Genomic DNA, 16,845 nt, shown 5'->3' on the forward strand with positions numbered 1-16,845 from the left:
TTCCACAGAAAGGAATGTTTGCACTTAGGGCAAAATTTCAAGGGTGTATTTTCCATGATCATGAATAAAGGCAGCCTGACAATGTGTAAAAGGGCAGAAGAAGAGACAGCGAAACAAATCTTGAAAGTTTGGAAGACCAGGAAGAAGCCGTGGGTTGAGGGTTGGATTAAGGATATACTGATATTATCTGATTTTGAACTGGTCATGTTTCAGAGGAATGGTAAGGAAGAAGTTTATAGAATTTTATGGAAGCCTTTTAATGATTTATATGGTAACGGAGCATCAGAGTGAGTAGCTCATTAATTTAAGTGGTCAGATAATAGCTAAAATGGGGTAAAGGGTTTGTTGTTAGTCTGTGTATAAGTGTTTTGTGGTTTTTGTCTAAATGTTTGAGAATGTGGACAATCTTTCTTGTAATTTAATTGATATTATTAAAATTAGTAATTGTTGCCCCAACAAATATGTGCCCAATTAGTTTCTGTATAATAACCGGGACATTGTTGCTACATAGTAGTTGTAAGTGTTAAGATATACAGATTTTGAATTGGATTGTTTGCATTGTAATACAGTGCATATGCTCATTTGAAAATGACAAAGATGCAAAAAAAAAAAAGACTAAATGTACAAGAACACATTCATCCCACTCTTCCGACTGAAGGCCGAAACCTGATGTAGGCCGTGAGAGCCAACCACGAGTTCGATCCACAACCCGTCGACTGAGTCGATCACTGAAGAGTGTTGGTGATGCATGTCGAGTTGTGGTAGCAATTACATAAAATAGAGAATAGTAATGTCATGCTAGTTATGAGCTAACCACTCTGAAATGTGATCAACTTGGGAGGCAGAAAAAACAATCTGAGGACCTCGATGAGTGAAAGACCATTGGTAAAGTCCACGTCACATTAAGGATAGTATTAAACACGCCCCGTCAATGTCCCTTTTCAAACATAGAAAACAAGTCATGCAATGCTCTGCACCAACCACTAGATGTCGGCTATGCAAAGCCTGTGATTTTAAGCAGATCCACAAGTCTCAAATATGTGTATACACTCCTCTTAACTCATCCTCAAAAGCTTTCAGAAGCAGGGTAAGGATGGAATGGCAATGAGGAATCTTTGGGAGGAGATCCATAGATATACATAAGATCCAGCGTGATGTCCGCTTGATAACCACAGGACCCAATCACGCTTGAGAGAGAGCCACAAATAACTAGTCTCTGCACAAGAATGTTGTCCTGACCACCAGTACACTGTGCCCTCTTCCAGAGACATCAAACACTCCATCAGCACGAGGTGTGGTGCAACCCTGGATCAGCAACTCTCTCCCTACACTATTACTCAAACGCCCTCCATTTGCACACATAAATGGACGTAGTGCAGAGCTTACGTGCAGTCAGCACAGCATCAGCTGAAATCTCATCTGGAAGATTCTAGTTGTCATGCCTCAGCCTCTCAAGAGCCATGCATGGAGACAGAGAATCGGGATTCAGGTAATGGGGACAACAGGTCCTGCCTCCAAGGAAGACTGCAAGGTAGACAGAACTGAAAATCCAGGTACCACATTCCCTCACCCAAACCGGAGCTATTAAAATCAGGTGAGCCCAAAACTGCCTCAACTTCTTGAGAACTAACCAGATGAATGGGTGGGAATAGTCAAGATTCTAGATCCACTCCACTAAGGCATCCCCAGGGGGCAATTCCCTTGAGAAGAGCCTGCACTTCGAGCTAGCTCTCACTGTAAACAGACCCACTGGAGGTCCCGCCCAGAGGTTGAAGATAACCACAAGGATCTCCCTTTCGTTGGGAGGCTGAATCCTGTCAGCCCAGGGCATCCACCAACCAGTTCCGTCTCCCCACCAAGTGAGCCGCTGAAACAGATCTCGTTCTCCAATGTCCAGAGCCACATAGCCTCCTTGCATAGGGGCAATGATTGTGCACCCCTTTTGTAATGCATGGCTACAGTGTTATCCTTTAAGATCAGGAAGTTAATCGCTCAAATGGACGTCACAAAAGCAGTCTGAACTAGTCTGATGGCTCATAGCGCCAAACAGTTGATCGGCTAGTGTCACTCTACCAAGGCCAAAAGTTGTCACCCGCAGATCTCACTGTGAGCAATCCAGCCTTTCAGGGAGGCATCCATGACTACCTGTGCCACCAGCCAAGGAATCCAGAATGGCTTCCCTACGATCAAGTTCGCCCCCCCACAACAGGAAGTTGACCATTGCCTTCGAAAATCAGAACACCTCAAACATGTCGCTGTTCGTACCCATTTTAAATCAGCCTCATTTTCATTACCAGCCAAGCCCAAAAAAGCTCATCGGTCCATGCATGCCAAAACCAAAGTGTGAAAAATAGAAGATCATTTTTCTTTTTCAAAGCAGTCTAACATGTGAAGGGAGAGGACAATGATCCTTATTCAGCAAAATAATGAAGCTCCACGAGAGAATTCTGGTAACAATCAGGGGAAAGGTCATTAGCAGTGAAGCCAAATTCACATCCCACTTATAAAGAACACTTGAGCTAGAAACCATTAGTAAGTGTTTAAAGAACTGGGAGAAAACTCAGGACTATTATTCCCTACACAACAGGGTAAAACATAAAAGGAAGCAAAACATGGTTCCAGAATCAGACCAGGACATTGTTCCGCTAAGGGAGTGGCAGAAAAACCAGACCCAAAAAGGAAATTTTACATGCCAATGCAGCTTTTACAATGGGCCCTGTTGTGACTGGGGGATGCTAGACAACGGCACCGATAAGTGACAGGGGACCTTGGAATAAGAAGGCTTCAGAAGTTCACACTGCATATTGTGGGGGTTGCTACTGTTTGAGGGGGTTTACACCAATGTTCTTGTTGTTTTCCTGCCCTAAGAGCGAGTGTTGGGAAAAAGGTCTGTAAAAATCCAATCTGTTGACGAAGTGGAAGGTAAGAACAGTGAAATGTGCAATTCAGGGACCCACTTACCACATAAACTCTGCTTTCCACAAGTTCACGGCAGACATAAAATAAATAAAAATATATCCAAAAAAAGAGAGACAAACAGTTATCACTACTTGCTTGTGTGGCTTGAAGTAATGCATACTTACTTGAGATTGTGAATGTTCTGGCATGCTCTGATCTGCACTTGTAGACCATTCAGCAGTCTGCGTAGGCGCACCAGGTAGAAGTGAAGATCGGTCTAATGAGCAAGGGTGACATGAAAAGTCAAACTTTCAAGTGGAAGGATGAGCTCATGTCATTAAATGCAACACTTATCGTCAGGAGCAATTTATAATACACAGTACTTAATTCGATAACCAATAATTGTAAGAAATTCATGCAAGGCACTTGTGTACTGGAAGTCCTTGGTGCCGTCTCATTTCCCCCCCCGGACCCAACCCACTAGCTTCAGGCTCCTGGGATGTTAGGTCTTCAGGGCAAAGTACTGAAAAATTCTTATTTAGCAAACAATTTCAAAAAGGGAGACAGCCTGTGCTGCCCTCTATGTCCACATCAGTCTTTTCCTCAAAGTCCACAACACGGGGAAGAGGGACTAGAGTCTGGTCTATCAGGGAGCAGGAGGCACTAGGAACTACCAGCATGAAAGTACATTTTACTGCTTAGCACAAATAAAATCAATAAAATCATCTATAGAGGACATTTCTTCAGAATAATTAAAAACAGTTACATTCCAAGATTATAAAGTTACGATTGTTAGGAAAGTTTACACAACCTTTCCCCCTCCATTTGTATGGACCTGCAAAAAAGTTGCTATTTTTTTATCTGACCTGCGCTTTTTACAGTGCACTGGAGCCTTCAGCTTCACTACACTGGCTTTTGCTGATCTGTCATGGGGAAACCAACATGTTCTTCAGGCTGTCAGTACTGGCAAACATTATTTATCTCAGTTTTTTTGTTACATTGTTATCACTTTTGGTAACTTTTTATCATTGTACAATGCATCTTACAACAGGGTACCCTTTGTTTTGGCCTAGACCAACACTCAGTATTTTTGGTTACTCTAGGTGTGCTTAAGCGACATGTTAGTGGCAGCAGTTACCTTTTTTCTATTTTTAGTGTACTTTACTTAAGCCTTACCGCATTTGGCTACCTATGATGGCTAGTGTCCAAAACATAACCGTGCCTTGAGGTTTTTCATTTGTACCATCGCCATCTTTTCACTAAGCCTTCTTCCTGACATATGAGGCCAGGACAATCTTTATATGGACTTCCAGTGCCTGGGAAAGCAGAGTCTTTTCATGGGCTACTGCATGGCCATGTGTTTTCTGCCAGAAGGTAAGCCGAGATGGTCTGCTCCGGAGGGAGGGGGTTGGAGCGGGGGGCCGTGGTGGGGGCCTTGCTTTGAGTTCTGCATTCTCCAACCTGAAGACCTTGTACCAGCATTTGTCGCCAACCAGAGAATTGAACCGGCAAACACCGGGGCATCAAGGACCGTAAGCTATAGGCGGGAAAAGCGACCTTGGACCCTCTTTTGAAGACCTGCAAAGTCCTAAGAAGAATCAAAGTATCGGGGTGAGTTTTAACAGTACTTACCTGAACCACCCAACAACAGTTTGGCTTTGCCAATGCTTGCTTGTGCAAGCATTCCAAAAGTGGGGACCCTTATTCACTCAAACTTCTTGTCTTCTACCCCTTTGAACCCTTCATTGGACCCTAGAAACCCTACAGTAATGTTTTCCTGTATCACAGAACTAAGTGGAACTTTGGTGAACTTTTGAGCACAAAGCCCCATACATTGGAGGGATGACTAAAGTTATTGTTGTATCACTGGACATGTAGTGCTGCATACTAATACTCATCTTCCTTTGCAGGGGTTATGTATTTTGACCTACTCCAGTGATTGTATATATGTATCTTTTATCTAGTCTTGTGATAATATTACATGCTAAATGTCATTTTTCATAGTGTTATATGGCCATAAATAAGCATTTTTGTAACTGTCCAAGTATGCTCCTTGACTTTTCATTGTGTGTACTCATTGAGGACCCCTTACAGGCTCACCACCTCGTGAGACTTAGCTTTGACCACTCGCCTTGCTTCCTTGAACTTGTTTGGCTACAGCTCCCAGAGATGTCCCTGTAACTAAACTAGGATGGCCTTCTATACATCTGTCCACTGGGCCAGAGTATAGAAAATCAGTCCTAACAATGATCAAGCCTTGTATTAGTAAACAGTATCAACAGTTGAAGAGTGTACTACACAAATTAGAATTGAAAAAACAGTTAACACCCCCATTTGCTTTTTCCATGTTTCCAAAGCTTCAATATGTAGCTTGATATTGCAAATTCCAACATTGCTTTGTCTGTAGCACTCAGAAGGGGCTCCGTGGCACTGAGTGAGCGGATGTTGGGTTTATTTAAAATTAGTTTGGTTTTAAACAAACCTTTGTCACAGCAGCATTTGACAAACAAATGATACGACTTGAGAGCGGGTGCTTACTAGATTACATTTTGTAGTGAGGCACCACTTTTTTGTAGGGGACCAGTCATCGCTCCCCAGCCACAGTTAAATTATTAATTACTCGCAGTATTACCTTTAGATCATGAGCTTTTTGACATTCAATCATTTCAGAACCTTGCATCACAATATCGGGTGACATGTGAATCAGAGTAATGTGCATGTACCCTGCAGCCTCCTAACACCACCTAGTTGTTGCCCATCAGGTGGATCTTGCCATTAAGTCACATTTTTACTCAAAGGAGAAGAGGCGTTGGGGAATCTGCTTTTGACAAGTTTGCTTCAAGACAAAACATAGTTTTGGGGTTCCCATGTACAGATTAAATATCAAGTAACATTTTCCTTGAATGCAAGTAGCTATAGACCATAGGGTCCCCAAAGCTCAGTACCAAATCTAGCAGTGGCTTATTTCTGTATGAATGTAGAGGAGCAGCCACACAAAGAACCAACATGTCCTACAGAACTTTAAAACCCAACCTTCTTTTCAAGTGTGAACAGCATATTTTCGACACCTACTAGGTCAAACAAAGAGATGCATAATTGCTAAATAGTGAAAGAGGAAAAAGTATCACATGATGGCAATCTGCTGTGTTGGCACTTTGTGTCAACATCCAGCATCGGGCACACAATCTTAGTGAGAGTGATGTTGATTTCTTGGCCCTATTCCACAGATTACTCAGAAGGCCCCCAATTTAGTACTGCTGGACTAAATCCTTTACAGGATTGTACTTCTGTAACCTCCACGAATAAGAGTAGGCGGGTCAGGTTATTTACCAACCAGGTGGTCATCAAATGTGATAACTGTTAACGTATCTTCTTTAAAAAAAATGATGAATAAGGCTATGGCTAATGAACCACCTGGTCTAAACGCCTCACTCCATCAGAAAACCCAGTGCCATTACTAGGGGTGATAAGCTCCGATTGTTGAGAGGAACCCTCGCTCCCAACACCTCCCCCGACCCTCCTCCGGTAGGTAAAAATGGTATTTCAGTATCGGCAATGATATATTCTAATAGTATCTAGCCAAATAACACACTGTTCACCAATCAACAAGACTTGTTTTAAACCGCTGCTTCAGTAGAAGAACTGATGTGGGTTACCTCAATGCGCTTTTATATCGCGTTAAATCACTACCGTCTGACAAGGCTCTTTTTGTATTCTTATGTGGACAGTTCCTGAGTTAAGGTCCCACCTCAGAAATGTGGCAAACACCTATTACTCAAGTCCAAAACCCAGCAGGGCAGCCCTTCATCCTCCCTAGATCAATAAAAGTAGTACTATCAAATAGGAAAGGATAACTGCTACTATTACATCACTTCTAAGCATTGGGATCTGGTATGAAGTGCTAGATAAGAACCCAATGACAATCAGTGTCTACATCAAGGTAAATTCATTTATCTTTGGGTAAGTGATGGTAAAACACCACTTGAGAAGAGTAATAGGTCTTATATACAAGAATAGAGGCACTCTAGTTACGTTCCAGCTTTAGTAGTCCAAGTGAAAGATCAATCACACAAAGCCACATTATGGTGCCTGCAGAAACATCTGCATTTTTGAGAAATCTCATTTGAATAAAAAAAAAATGTAAAACACCATGCAGAACCAGAAAGTGTCAAGTTCCATGCCTCTGGTAACAGCGTTTCGAATAGATACAAACTTCCTGCTAAATGTGTATGCTTTGCGATTGCTCCTGAAGCACAGTGGATTTGTAAATCTTACCAAGACCACCACAAGACGACGGTGCAGTCTTCGTGCGACAGCCACGCTTAAATGGAACTTGTGTCAGCGTTCATAACTTCTTGCAGTCTATGCTTTTAGAGGCAAGGGAGGAGCTGCTTATATATCGCACCGTAATGACGACCCTCAAGGAAGCATTAGCACATGCTCTGGGGTTGCTTTTGGGACTCTCGCTCATAGGCGATATGCAGAATATTGAGATGGATTGTCCTCATAAGCGAGATCAGACTGGCTGGTAAATAGATCTTTCTCTCGTGTAAGGCACATAGCTAACAGGATTAGGCTCCTCCTGAGTGAATTACAGTTGATAGAACATACCAGATTAGCTTTTACTCAATCTCAAGAAGATTTCTCATTATGTTGGCCAATTGTACATCACTGATTTCACGATAAGGAGAGTAATTCAGACATGTCGTTCTTGCTTTTCGTGCCCGAGGAGGCACTGCCCCTCAGCCTCAATGATGGTGGCTCCAGGAGGCAGAAATAGATGGATAGGAGTTGCTGCAGATACTCCTTTACCCAGGAGGTATAGGATGGGCTGTCCTTTTGGGTGATAGCAATGCAAATTAATATTCTCCCAGTGAAGGCACACAGAGCTCAACCGTGATTTGGATCCACCTGAGAGCAAGTTACATTATCTTTTTTGCTCATTATTAGATTAGCTATTCCATTGTAGATACATCTCAGTGTTGCGGTAGGAAAACTATATAGTTACAGGTTGAATGCTACTTCATATAAGAAAAATAACAAACATCTTCATCTGTAACTTTCATTGTTGTCCATGCAAGTTCAACACATTTTTTAAGTATTTTGTCTGGACAGATGTGAACACGTGCCAAAACGTTTTTTGTGTAAAAACAATGTTGAATACAATATCAGTCAACCACATTTATAATAAACACTTTCTCTGCAAGCAATCTCCAACCACCAATAGGCCAGCTAACTGCAACCCCCACACTCTAAACTGGCAGGCTGGATGCAAACCATGCTGCCCATGTGCAAGATTTACGTCATACCAAACGCCACATCCACTGCTCTGCAGAGATGGGGTTCTGAAGACGCTGAGCAAACTGTTAAGACCTATAACTGACTACATTTAAAACAAAGATCGGGGGCGTGGCCTGGAGCGGGAACTATGAAGCCGCTCCTGTAATGGCCTCCGTACGAGACCCGCGGCGATGATAAATAAATCACTCTAAAAGGATCGGTCTGCGGCATGCCTAGGCTCACAGGCAAGGCGAACCCCTGAGGCGTCGACGGCTGCCCTGTAAGACGACTGCCATCCCCGAAGCCCGAATCCAGCCCGTTCCCCGGAGGCCCCCTGCCCCCGCTCCCAAGATGGCGGCCGGGAAGTGATCTCTCCGTCGTCCCCAAGACGGAACGAAGTGAGCCGCGATCCAAATGCCCGGCGGCTAGCTCCGGGCTGACATGGGCTCCTGGCCTGCCCGCCGCAATCACTAAGAGGCCCCCCTCCTCCCCGTCGCTGATACCAGCTATCTGGAGCCCCAGCAGCGGCGTAGCAGCCTCCCCTCCCCCGATCACAGCGGTCCAGAGGCCCAGACAACTCCGCGAGGACGCGGCTCCCTACAGATGAGGCAGTGAGGCCGTGTACGAGCACCCGCTCACCCAGTGACTGCGGGAGTGGACCCGCTGAGAGCTGCCAGTCAATCGACCCCCCGAGCCATCCTACCTGAGGCCAGGGAGCGCTGGAGAACCACTGGCCTCCAAGTCAGCTGAGGGAAAGACGGTCGCTCCTCGTTCGGAGGGAGGGCCCGACCGACACACAGGGGCCGCATCTCTGGAGCTCCAGCCCTACCCTTGGTTGCAGCCGAGCGGCCTCCTCCAGGATACCGCGGGTGCTGCCCTGCCACCCGACTCCAGGATCCCTACTTGGGAGCTGAGCTGTTCCGGGTGCCCCTTCAACTCCCCCCCTCTATCAGACGACACGGCTCCTTCCAGAGGCGCCCCGGCCCACTCTCCTTTGCCGGGCCCCCCACAAGCCGGGCCCACGGACATCCCGCAGGATCTTACCCGGGAGCAGCTGCTAACACACGGCCCCCCCAGCTCCTGAGCCCTGAGCCCAACCCAGCGAACCCGGATGAGGTAAGAATACCTCCTGAGACTTGAAAGGGCTATATCCACCCGCTGTGGTCCAAAGGACCGGACTGTGTCCCCCGTCCGACCATAGATCCCCTGCTACCCCGCCTGAGACCCCCCCCCGATCTCTGGGACTTCCTGGGGCGCCCCGGCCCACTCCAACTGCTCACGGGGGCCACGTCTCTGGAGCTCCAGCCCTGCCTTGAGTTACGGCCGAGCGACCTCCTCCAGGATACCACGGGTGCTGCCCTGCCACACGGCGTCATGAACCGACTTGGGAGGTGAGGCGTTCCGGGGGCCCCTTCAACGGCCTCCCCTCCACCAGACGACCCGGCTCGTTCCAGAGGCGCCTCGGCCCACTCTCCTTGGCTGGGCCCCCCACAAGCTGGGCCCTCGGACAGTTTGGAGGATCTTACACGGAAGCAGCTGCTAACACACGGCTCCCCAGCTCCTGAGCCCTGAGCCCAACCCAGCAAACCCGGATGAGGTAAGAAAACCTCCTGAGACTTGAAAGGGCTATATCCACCCGCGGTGGTCCAAAGAACCGGACCATGTCCCCCGTCCGACCAGAGATCTCCTGATACCCCGCCTGAGACCCCCCCCCCCCCCGACCTCTGGAACTTCCTGGGGCACCCCGGCCCACTCCAGCGGCCCATATTCGATCCTGAGTCCCGGCCCCAAGGCCCCCCCAGCTGGACACATACCGCCTACCCTCCAACAGAACCCTACATTGGCTGCGCCGCCTCTGCGGCCCTCTTTCTGAGCCACGAAAACAAGGCCTAGTGATACTCATTGCATCTGGCGCTCGGCCTCTTCACCTGAGTCTACCTACCCCCCCCCTCCCCCCCCCCCCCCGGGTCCCTGACCTCTGGCCTCCGTGCTCTAATAAGCCTCAGCCCGAGAGCCTTAACCATCGCAGTCACTGCAGCCCGGAGCTCCAATTCCGACACAATGTCGAAGCCAACGAAACCAGGCAAATCCTCAGACATCTCCACTATGCTCTTGGCAGCGGACAGAACGAAGAAACCAGACCCTCCCCCTAAATTAACGCCACAAAAACCCGCTGAGGAGCAAGGTAAATTAGCCACTAAGGAAGACATCCAGGACTTCATGGAGGACATCAAGGTGGAGTTCCGGTCTTGTATGTCAGAGCTCACCACGCGGATGGACCAAACGGATCAAAGACGGACCGAGGCTGAACAGAGGCTGGGCGAAGTGGAGGAACTGACCCAGAGCCACGACGCCTCGATCCTAGACATGAGACGGGAGATTCTGGCTCTGCAAAACAAGAATGAAGTAATGGAATTTAAACAAGAAGACCTAGAAAACAGGGCACGACGAAATAACCTACGCATCCCAGGAGTCCCATCGACCATTTCAGACAAAGAGCTGCCTGAATACATTGGCAATTTCTTCCAAGCCCTTCTCCCAAATATGGATAAAACCCAACTTATCCTGGACCGTACTCACAGGCTACGACCAAGACAGGGAGTAGATTCAGAGGGCCCCCCCGACGTAATTACCAGGGTCCATTTCTACGCTACGAAAGAGGCCATCTCGGCCATCAGCCGCACCAAAGACGAACTTTCATTCATGAGCTCCCCACTGCAAATCTTCCAGGACCTCTTGCTAACAACCTTACAGAAAAGAAAGTCACTTAGACCCCTAACACTACTCTTACAGAGCCAGCATATTCGCTACAGATGGCTTTTCCCCTCCACTCTCTAATTCACGTTTCAAGGAACCCAACGCAGGATCAGCCACCTAGAAGATGCCGAGTCAATCTTACACCCATGCTCCCCGGAGGCCCAGACAGCTCAGTCCACGCAGCACTTGCCAGGGGAGTCGGAGCGACTACCCCAGCGACAGCAGCAGCAGCCTTGGGCGAAGCCTCAGAGACGCCGAAAGATAAAATGAGACCGCCCTACTGGGCACTTACGCAGACCGATCCAGAGATGAAACCAATTTCTGATATTGCCGCGGGTCCCGAGCGGCCCATACCCCACTCCAAGGAGTATGTCATCAACTCACCCTCAGAGACCAGCCCGATTGTGGTTGGATCCCAGCCCCGTTGGCCGGGAGAAAACTTAGGCCCCCGTTGGCCCACTCATGTAAAAGTTTACCCTCCCGTTGGAGGATACAGGAAACCCAGCCGCAGGAAAGCTTAGTTAACTCTGAGTCACGAAATGAAGACTGAATACCCCCAGCCCCCCCATGAGGAGCAGAATTCCATCCCAGAGGACATTCAGGAGGCTCCCCTTCCACATCAGAAACTAAGGTTTCTATTGTTGAATGTTAGAGGACTCAACGCCCCACAGAAACGGAAAGCGATCCTAAAACGCATTCAGAATGACAAGGCCTCCATTGTCTTCTTACAGGAGACGCACCTGATTCCGGTGGATTTCACGAGGCTCCGAGATCGGCAATTCCCACAACAGTTTTTGGCATCGAACGGAACAAAGAGGGGTGGCACAGCAATCTTATTCGCCAAAGGTTTGAAGCCGCAAATCCTGGACTCTAAGCTGGACCCCAATGGCCGCTTTGTAGCGGTGAAGTGCCAAATTATTGGCCAACTATACACATTGATCTCTGTATATGCCCCGAACGAAGAGCAGGAGGCATTCTACTCAACCCTGGAAAGCACCCTCCTACCGTTTGCTGAGAGCCAGACCATCTTCGGGGGAGATTTCAACGGGGTCCCCAACCCCTTAGTAGACAGATCACACCCCCCAGCCCGCGGGGATTGTGGTTTGGCGATTGCTTTACTTAAACTGTTCCGAACCTTCGACGTGGTGGATACCTGGAGGATCCTCCACCCAGAGGAGCGAGACTACTCGTGCTATTCCTATGTACATATAACTTATTCACGCATCGACCTTCTGTTGGCATCCCCGCAGATCCTGGCATACACAGATGTCCTCATAGGTCCCAGAATCCACACGCCCATAATGTTAACGCTAAGAGCGCATAACCCAGACCCGTCCCCTAAACGTAGATGGTCTCTTTATGACCCGATACTAAACGATATGGCCACCAGAGACATAGTAGCTAAAACAATAAAACAGTTCTTTGAAGAAAATAAAAATGAAGATACCTCCCCAGAGAATACATGGGACGCAATGAAAGCCGTGGTGAGAGGAGTACTGATCTCCCGAGGGGCGGCCTACCACAAACAAAAACAGTCCCGCCGCATCCTAGAAGATAAGGTCCAGGAGGCAGAGACGGCGTGCAAGGCCAGAAACTGGTCCCCAAGAACCTACCGAGCCTTGCAGGCGGCCCGAAAGAAATTAGAGGCCCATTATGCGGAGGACACAGCCCAGCTTCTAACCAAAACAAAGCAAAGTTACTACGCTAGAGGAAACAAGGCGAATAAATTCCTGGTGGAAAAACTGGCAAGAATCAAGAGGAGGAATACTATTCTAGGCCTCAGAGATCCCCAGGGTGTAGTCCAGTTCGCAGATCAGGATAAGTTGAGAATTGCAGAGGCTCACGTAACCGAGACTATGACAGCGACTCCAAAACCCTGTGGAGAGCAGCAGTCCTACCTGCGGGAAACCGCCTTACCCAAACTCTCAGAGGCAAGTAGAGAAGAATTGGAGGCCCCGATTACCGGCGAAGAGATCGACGAGGCTGTTAAAGCTTGAAAACTAGAGCCCCTGGCCCGGATGGCTTCTCGTCACGATTTTTTTTAACTCTTTCGGCCCCAGCTGCTAGCGCCAATGACGACCCTCTTCAACTCCTTCGCCATCTCTGGATCAACAACCCCATCGATGAAAGAGTCGATCACAGTACTAGCGCTGAAGCCAGGAAAAGACCCCAGAGATATCGCAGCATATCGTTCCATCTCCTTATTAAAGCTGGATGCGAATATCTATTCGAAGGTCTTGGCAAACCAATTAGCGAAGCTTCTTCCGGACATTATAGACCCGGACCAGACGGGATTATTCTAAATAGAGCCACCACGGATAACACTCGTCGAGTCCTCAACCTGGTCGAGATAGCGAGGCAAGGCTCGCAGAAACTCGCCCTGCTAGCCTTGGACGCGACCAAGGCTTTTGACAAAGTGGACTGGTCGTTCCTACGCCTTACCCTGGAATCGTTCCGCCTGGGGCCCACCTTCGTAAAGCTAATCTTAGCGAACTACCAAACCCTGACTACCCTTCTCCGAGTGAACGCCCTACTAACCAGCCCAATGATCTTAACATGCGGCACTAGACAGGGCTGCCCCCTCTCTCCCCTACTTTTTGCTATGGTTATGGAACCCCTGGCCCAACGGATTCGCCTCAACACCAGAATCAAAGGTCTCCAAGTGGGCTCCACCCAGCATAAGATTGCGCTCTACGCTGACGACGTGATGCTAACCATCAGAGACACCTCCCAGTCCTTAAGACCCGCCCTAGCGGAAATCCACAGATTTGGGAAGGTGTCCGGATTTGCCATCAATTTTGTGAAATTAACAGCGTTGGGGATAGGATTGGATCAAAGAGACAAGGAATCCTTCAGCGCCCAGTGCGCAATCCCACTAAGTGAAACTTCCATCCCCTACCTCGGGGTGCAGATCCCCGTTAACCCTGGTGACACTTATCGGATTAACTTCCCGCCCCTGATTAAAACGCTGGAAAAAGACCTGGACGCCTGGCTCACTCAAGAAATATCACTAATAGGGCGCATCACGGCCTGTAAGATTAACTTATTGCCTCGATTTCTGTACGCCTGTTCGGCCCTTCCCATCATAGTCCCCCGCCCACAGCTGCAGCGACTGCAGAGGAAGATATTTGAATTCATATGGAGGGGGAAGAAAGCTCGCATTCCGCGGAGGACCATGCTTTGTGCCTCGGACCAGGGAGGCTTGGGGGTCCCGGACCTCCAAAAATACCAAATGGCGGCGCAGATAGCTCACACCCGTGCTTGGACCATAGCGTCAGGCCGCCCCAAATGGATGGACGTAGAACAATCCAGATTGCCTCTCCCCCTGCGCTTTCTCCTGCACCTGCCAACAGCACTCCGGTGGTCGTGGCCAGCCATGTTATCTTCGACCAAGCAGACGTAGAAGGCATGGGATTGGCCCCGCAAATACAGAGGCATCCCGAGAGACCAAGGCCCCTCAGCTCCAGTCTTCCACAATCCGGCATTCTCACCTGGATCTTCCCCCTCGAACTTCAGAAACTGGATCACCGGAGGCCTCAGCTCCCTAAGCCAACTATTTGAAGGATCCCAGCCACTGACATTCGTCCAATGCAAAAGAGCGTTTAATCTCTGAGTCAGACAGGTTCTCATACTGCCAAATCAGGCACTGGTGCTCACACCCCCAAACACGAGAAGCTGCCACCCGAGACCTGGACGCCTTGGAACTAACGATAGCCGACCCTCCAGCCCGAGGTCGGATCTCGACGCTACACCGACTATTCCAGGTGAACCTATTGTCAGCCAGAGCAACAAATATGTCGCAGTGGGAGAAAGACCTAGGGCACCCGATCCAAGATCAGGCCTGGACTGATATTTGGTCCTGCACGCATTCAGCTTCGTTCTGGCATCACCAACCGAGAATGCGCACATAAACTTCTCTTGAGATGGTATTTCCCACCGCTTCAACTACACCACTTCAGTCAGTCGCTGGACCCACGGTGCTGGCTTCGCTGTGGCTCGTCAAGCTCTTACCTACACATGTGGTGGTCGTACCTGGTGGTATCGGTCTTTTGGGCCCAATGTACAGCTATCATCGCAGACATTACCCAGATCTCTCTGCCACTAGAACCGGAACCACTCCTGCTGGGAACCCCAATTCCAGGCATTTACCCAAAAGCGGGCGCGCTCGCAGCCCTCATCACTCAATTGCTCTTGGCCGCTAAAAATCACAATAGCCCGGACATGGAAGTCTCCGGAAGGCTCCTTAACAGTGCTGTGGTGGTTGAAAATCTGGGACATATTCATCGCTGAGAAAATCATGGCAGCAAATAGAGGCCGCCTCCACCGTTTCACAAACATTTGGTCCCCGGTGATAGACTATGACCTGCGCTTCCCGGCGCTGACATATAAACCACGCCTAGTGATGAATGCCATGCGGGCGGCTGATGGAGAACAGGCTCAATCGATAGAGGAGCAGGCCCCGGAGGTTAGCCAGAATCAGGATCTGGTGACGTAAACACGGAGATAGAGGAGGAAGACGGAGCGGTGTAAGGGATAACGGAGGCTGATGAGTCAGAGGTCGGACTTAACGGGCAAAGAGATAGTCCTCAGGAGACTGCCGGAACTAAAGGGTGGGAGCGGGTGTCTGGGGATATACAACTATATATTAATGCGGTTATGAAGTGTTGATCTGATATGCTAATTTGTTTTCCTGTGCGCTAACCAAAATTAAACAAGTTAAAAAAAAAAGATCATCAATTGTACAAAGTCTTGTGTTCCATCTTAAACTAAGGGAACTCAACTATTTTTTTTTTTTTTAGTTTAGTGTGAATTGTGTACCATGTAACACTGCTTATTTGAAAGCTGCCCTTTTTCTATAGCACATCTAGAAGCGACCAAACTATCAACAGCTGATTTTTTTTAAATTTCAGCTGATGATGTCTCAGAATCAATCCTGGCTTAAGAGCAGTGAGTTGCACAAAGGCCACAAATGTTCAACATTCAGCTCTCCCCCAAAGCAACTAGCCCACAACTGAAATGCCCTTAAACTAGCAATTAAGTAAAGCCCTCTAGTGTAAGGAGAGGGATGAATGCATGATCTCCCCTTTCAGGGCACACATTCTTAGAGGGTCATTGCATTAAGAGAAAGGTAATGCCAAATTCAGTTGAAAATGTTTTGGTGAGGGCAGCATCCAGTGAATGTATTTTACCAAGAAAGATCTGGAGGAGTGTAGCAGAATAGATCTACTTGGGGTGGGGTTAGAGGCTGGTTGTGTGATCTTGCTGTCAAATGCACCACAGGATGAGCCGAAGAGGAGAATTCCATGGGTATGCACCTGACGTGGTTTGGTTCAGGCGGTGGGTGGCGTGTGTGGGGGAAGTCGCCATTTGGGTGAAGCCTAGATTATTCAGATAATCAACCACTTTGTGTCTCTGAATCAGAAAGGTCATCCACTGCAGTCTGTCACAAATCCACTGATAAAAGAGCAGTCCAGGGCAGTAGAATACTTGAGAAGCAGGTATTCACAAAGGACTCCTAAGAGGGGCCCGATACTCTTACAGAAAACTAGGTGTATGAAAATTACTGCTACCACCCATCACAAATAGAGGTTTCATTTTGCAGACAAGCAACTGTACCAAGACAACAGGTGATCAGAGAGGAAAAGCATCTATGCATAATTGAACCAGGTTTCATTGATTGCTAATAAATGGATGCCACAATCATTGACATTATGGATAATGCGGTTTGGAAATGGATCTGGAATCCAGGAGCATAACTCTGGACTGTGTCCAGTAAGAGTAATGGTCTCTGAAGGTAATTTGTGGTGCCCTGTAGGGCCAATGCCAAGTGAGTGTGTGGTATATGTGGAGAGTTAAGGGCTGAGTACAGAGGCTGAGAAGGTAGAAGAGAGATTGCTAGTCATGATGGGT

The 16,845-nt window shown here is 48.1% G+C and overlaps 1 protein-coding gene across 4 annotated transcripts in view; it reads right to left on the reverse strand.

Annotated features, from left to right (window-relative positions):
- The window catches only part of PTPN12 (protein tyrosine phosphatase non-receptor type 12), an 820,244-nt gene that overhangs the window by 151,322 nt on the left and 652,077 nt on the right, over nucleotides 1-16,845 (reverse strand). For all 4 annotated transcript variants that reach the window (XM_069628049.1, XM_069628047.1, XM_069628048.1 and 1 more), the window contains one exon: nucleotides 3,084-3,175. In XM_069628049.1, coding sequence (XP_069484150.1) covers nucleotides 3,084-3,175 — 92 coding nt within the window. The remainder of the gene's footprint in view (nucleotides 1-3,083; nucleotides 3,176-16,845) is intronic.

The sequence above is a fragment of the Ambystoma mexicanum genome, chromosome 12 (assembly GCF_040938575.1).
Source record: "Ambystoma mexicanum isolate Mex_15411 chromosome 12, UKY_AmexF1_1, whole genome shotgun sequence".
NCBI classification, from domain to species: domain Eukaryota; kingdom Metazoa; phylum Chordata; class Amphibia; order Caudata; family Ambystomatidae; genus Ambystoma; species Ambystoma mexicanum.